The 5377-nt window shown below is 30.2% G+C and overlaps 1 protein-coding gene across 1 annotated transcript; it reads left to right on the top strand.

The window, feature by feature from the left end:
* Positions 1–3732: 3732 nt before the first annotated feature.
* HELRODRAFT_84286 (hypothetical protein) lies at positions 3733–4640 on the top strand (the record flags this gene model as incomplete). Its single annotated transcript, XM_009024022.1, has 2 exons — positions 3733–3924; positions 3993–4640. 2 exons carry the CDS (start codon positions 3733–3735, stop codon positions 4638–4640), a joined length of 840 nt encoding a protein of 279 aa, XP_009022270.1.
* Between the last annotated feature and the right edge of the window lie 737 nt (positions 4641–5377).

Genomic DNA, 5377 nt, shown 5'->3' with positions numbered 1-5377 from the left:
CGGTGATAGTAATGGTGGTTGGAGAGATTGCAAGATAAAACAGATAAGAGCAGTAAAGATTGACATTTTGTGACCATCCTTTAATCTGTTCATTTTTTCATTTTACACATTCATTAGTTAAACATTAATGTTTTAACGTAATCATATTATATATACAATGTCTATAGTCTCCATTAATTTGCTAATTATTAATTTAAATGCATAATCGTTTCCTGTGGTTTAACTTAATGTTTCAATAATTCAATGCATGTTAACATTTCATATTTATAATAAACAGTAACAAAAAATTTCCAATTTATTTTATGAAAAGACTTAATACTGAATAAAAACTAAATCAACGCAAAGACTAACAGGTAGATAGTATCAACATTGTGCAAGCTGTGAATGTTATCAATGTATCTAAAGACATCCTCTATGATAGATTCTCTAGCATGATGGCATTTCCTGAAGAGCTAATTTCAAATTAAATTTCAAAATCAAATTAAATTGTAAAACTGAAAAATAAAGTAGAAGAAAAAGTGTATATTTGAACATTAAATCTTTTAATTAACATGAAAAGTATTAAATCTACTATTTGAAAAATCAAATAAAATTTACCAAAATTAATACATCTAGGGTATTCTGATGTAGATTGATAGCATCTTTGTTCAAGAGAACAAGAAGAGATAATTTTTGTATCTATGAAAACAAAATTTAAATATAAATTCTTTAAAAAACTTTAAACTAAATCATGTTGGCAAAATTTTTTGTTCAAATCAAGTTAATTTAAAAAATGCTCCACTTATAGTCAAACCACAAACCTCATGGATGATGGCATCTGACAGAATAATTTCTTTTGTTAATTTATAAAGCTGGCCAAAGATGTCATTAAGTTGAGAAACAGCATGGAACAATCGCGAGCTGTTTGTCTTCAATAACTTTGGCTTTTTTAAATCTTTTTTGTATATAATTTGTGACAAATGATAATACTTAATGTTACCAGTTTTGCAACTGTGTTGCAATAATCTTTATAATAACTATCGCAATCAGTGTTATCAAATAACACCAAACCTTGTATTGAATCAGCAGCAGAGAAGAGTTGCAAGATGAACGACTTGATGAATGTGATTACAGTCTCTACCCCCTCCTCATCATAGGCATGCTTCAGTGTTTCACTGGACATCAATATGAGCAGACAAGTGCAGACGTTCAGAAGAAATGAACATCTAGATTGCATCTCCACTGAATGGATGCTCACGTCTTCATCTAGGGGATCCCACTGTAAATAATACTCAAAATTTCAATGCATGTAAATGAAAAGTATATTTTTAAGAATGAAAATCAACTATGGTTTTTGTGTTAATGTTAAACAAATTGGTCAATAAACTTCGTGAAATTCAAAACAGCAATGATGAATCAATCAATCAATCAAATCAATAAAAATTTAAAAAATACAAATCAATTTAATAATTCATTTTTCATTAACTACCTGAGGTTGCTTGAAATTTAGCAAATGTACAATTAAATGAAGAGTACACATGTGAAATAACAAAACATTCAAATGTGTATATGACATTGCAATTGAACCACATCAACATGCAGTTGTTTGCTTATTATGACAGCATTACAACGATGGGCAGTTTTATGATACCATCATTTAAATATATCATGTTGACATTATGCTGTAAGGGAACAAAAGTTGCATGATAAATATTAACACCTGTCTCAAGATTGTAACAAGATTTCCAATTAAATCCTTCACAACTGCTTCTTGAACCTATATAAATAAAAAAGATTTTGAAAAAATTAAGTGTGTTAAGCATGGCTGCATAAACTAAAGGTTTAATTAAATGGTTAATGATTTATTCAAACAATGGGATCTAATAAGATTCATTAGATTACAGTAAAATTAGCTGCTATTTAATTACCTCTTTTAAATTAGCATTCAGGTCAACAGTTTTGAGAACAAACAACAGCGTATCAACATGTTGACCCATTGATGAGTCATCTTGAGGATCACAATTTGATGCTTTTGATCAAATATAATAAATAAAATGAAGTGATGAAATGTTTGCTAAAGAGGCAAACAAATTTTTAAAACAATACAATTAGTTATAAAATAAATGACAAAAAAGTACATGGGCTCAAAGAAATCCAGTCCAAAAGTGAGGTGATAACTTCTTTTAACTGATGATGTTTGCTTCTTGAATCATCACAGTTGTCAGTTGGAAGAGCATCTACCTTGAAGCTTACACATTTCTGTTTGATAGACAGAACATCTTCTAAATCAACTAAAACAGTTGGGTATGTTTAGTTGAACGAGTTATGAAATTAATTAATAACAAAATTTTATTTATAAAAAAAAACATTAATTTTTTTGATAATCAAAAGCAATTAATTAAACATTAAACATCACCTATGTTCATCTGTTCAATAAAACTAAATGTTTTTTGATTTGAAAAATACTGGAGTTAAAAACTCCACTTAAAATTCAACAGTGATGACATTAAGTTCAACTTCAGTTATATTGTAGGGTACTGTAGCAATTGAATAGTAAATGAATTATTTCTCTTTTTGACAGTTTCTAAATTTCTATTGGACCCCATCATTTATTTATAGACCTCATATTTTAATCAAATTCTGAAATTCTAAATAACATCAGTGAACTTTTGACCTAATTTTTATACACATAAATTTTCAATTATGAAAATGAAAAACAAATTTGTATTTCTTCGTTAAAAACCCAACCATTTCATCATTAAAAAACTAACATTTGATATTAAGTTACCAATCAAACAGTAGGTTGCCTCTGTCTAATTACAGTTGTTACAACTTTTGTTGGTTATTTTATTATTAAAATTAAAATATTAGTAAAGTAAAGACATTTAGGGCAGGGGTGGGCAAACTTTTTGCTGTGAGGACCGCATTGAGAACTATTTTACCTTTGAAGGGTCGCATATGTACTCAAATAGCAAATTTTTTCGACCCAGGAGAGAATTTTTCAAGATTTGAGACCTCACGGGCGGCATAAAATAGTAGTTGTTTGCCCAACTCTGCATTAGAGATTAGATTATTAGTTGATTAGCATTAGGGTTTTAAGTTCATTTGAATTGAATAAATTAGAATAGACTATCAGACCGAAAATGCAGTTTGTATTAATTTTAAAAACATTTGTCTGTGCGCGATCGCATGAAATCTAGTTATAATTTTATTATAGTCAGTTTGTGCTGGAATTGCAGATGTCTGTCAGCGAATCTCAGAAAATCTCGTCGTATTAATTTTCAGTCAGTATCTTACCTTTGAATTCGATCTAATCAAACATCAAATTGGTTAAAGAAGTGTTAACAAGAAAAAAATTAAATAAAAAACATGAAATTCGTTTAAAATTAAACAAACCCCTTAAACTTCGCTTCATGTTGGCCTTCAATAACGCAGTCAAGACGCCTGCTTTTTAACTTAAAAAGATTGAAAGTTTAAGACCATGGATATATATTATATCATGTTTAAGACAAAGTTGTAAACTAAATTTAAGTATTTTTAAAATTAAAATAATCAAAATTAATTTATAGTCGCTGTAATATACTGATATAATTTTATTTAATGTCATTATTATTTTTAAACGTTTTTCACTTAATGATTTCCATCTATTACAATCGTAACTAGTGCAATTTTCAATTATGTTCTATTCTATGGCTTTGTTTACAATTGCCAATTATCACTCTTCTCGGACTGCTGTTCGGTATATAAATTATAATGAGTCAAGATAGGAAGCGCAAAAATAAAAATTATTATGTGCAGTCTAAAAAACCAAAAAATGAATTTAATTTAGATAGTGGAATGAAGGGATTCTTTATTACCTGCAACTACAAAGAAAGCCGTGCTGTTACCGAAGCTTACAAGATTTTGAACGAATATGCGGACAACATTTACGGGCCCACGGAAGTTGTTTTTTAATGTGTTTATTTTGTTTGTCATTTCAGTAACAAATATTCATTACTATGCTTTTTTGGTAGGACCAGAAATCAGTCAAAGATCAATTTGGAGAAGAGGACATCGACGCATCTCTTAGTAACCACGTCAACTCTTATAAAAATAAATCCCTTTGTGAAAGACGATTCCAGAATGTGTGCACCAAAACAAACAACTGTATATTCATAAAAACTAGTTTTGAAAATCCCAATGAAATCATTGAAAAAATTTTTAGCGATGCACAATTACGACTGGTACAATCGAGATTCGTATTACGATTTTTACCAGTCCTAGGCACCTGTCGAGTTGCCGAGGACAAACTGGAAAAACTGGCTGAAGATGTGATAGAAGATTATTCAAAATTAAACAAGATAGAAAGCAGTTTTAAATACTGCATCATACATAAGATTCGATGCAACAACAAATTGAATAAAGAGATCATCCTTTCCGTAATGAATAGAGCAGTTAAGAGGAAATTCCCAGACGCAAAAATAGATCTTAATGAACCAGACATAGTATTCAGCGTGGACATATTACTTAAAGTGTGTTGTCTTAGCGTTCTTAAAAAATTTAATGAATTTAAAAAATATAACTTATTCGAAATATCCAATGGCAAGAATGGCGCGCCAAAAATTAACGAGCCACATGGTAGTGTGGACGAACATGACGCACGTGTATGCCTGCAAACTTGATACATAAATATACGAATAATAAAATTGTTTTTGGTGTGTTTTATTTTATTTCTCGATTTCGGTTATATATTTTCCAGTTTTGTTTGAAAAATTCACTTTTGATCATGATGATCTTTTGATCTTCGGAACCATCTCCTGTTGACGTTGACAAACAATTTTAAGCGTAAGGCCATTTTGTACGGTGGTCACTTGTAAGAATCGCGTCTCTGCTTATTTTCTCGTTTTTCATTGAAGGTTAGCGGTTTGATTTTATGTGATACAGGGAGTTTGCGGTGTAAGAGGTGAGTGTGTATTTTATTGTTTTAAATCTTGGTAAAGTTCAGTGTGGACTGTTTTGTGGGTTTAAAGCTTGGCGTAGGCAACGATCTTGAGGCACCTAGCTTGCGTTATGGATTAATATATTAGTGTCCGTCATTATTTTTAACGACCAGTCAGTTAACGACATGTGTATTTTTTACTCCACAGAGGGCAGTGAGTACTACTAATATAAACAGGTCAAAAATTGAAAAAATTTCAGCGTATTTCTTTTTCCATAATTTTATAATCAAAGTATAAAAAATTGCTTTACAAATATTTGCTAAGATTTCATTGTTTTTTTACGCGCCTAAAGATCTGCTATGAGCGTCGGTTGGCAGTAATGCGGCTCTCAATCAATGTATTACTACTCATTGTCGCTGCTTGTAGTAGTAAATTCAAGTGCACCAACTTGTTTCGTTTTAACGTTTGAACGATTCGTT

Source organism: Helobdella robusta (genome assembly GCF_000326865.2).
Source record: "Helobdella robusta unplaced genomic scaffold HELROscaffold_39, whole genome shotgun sequence".
Taxonomy (NCBI): Eukaryota; Metazoa; Annelida; class Clitellata; order Rhynchobdellida; family Glossiphoniidae; genus Helobdella; species Helobdella robusta.
The sequence above is the reverse complement of the archived record's forward strand: the minus strand, read 5'-3'. Positions and strand labels throughout refer to the sequence as shown.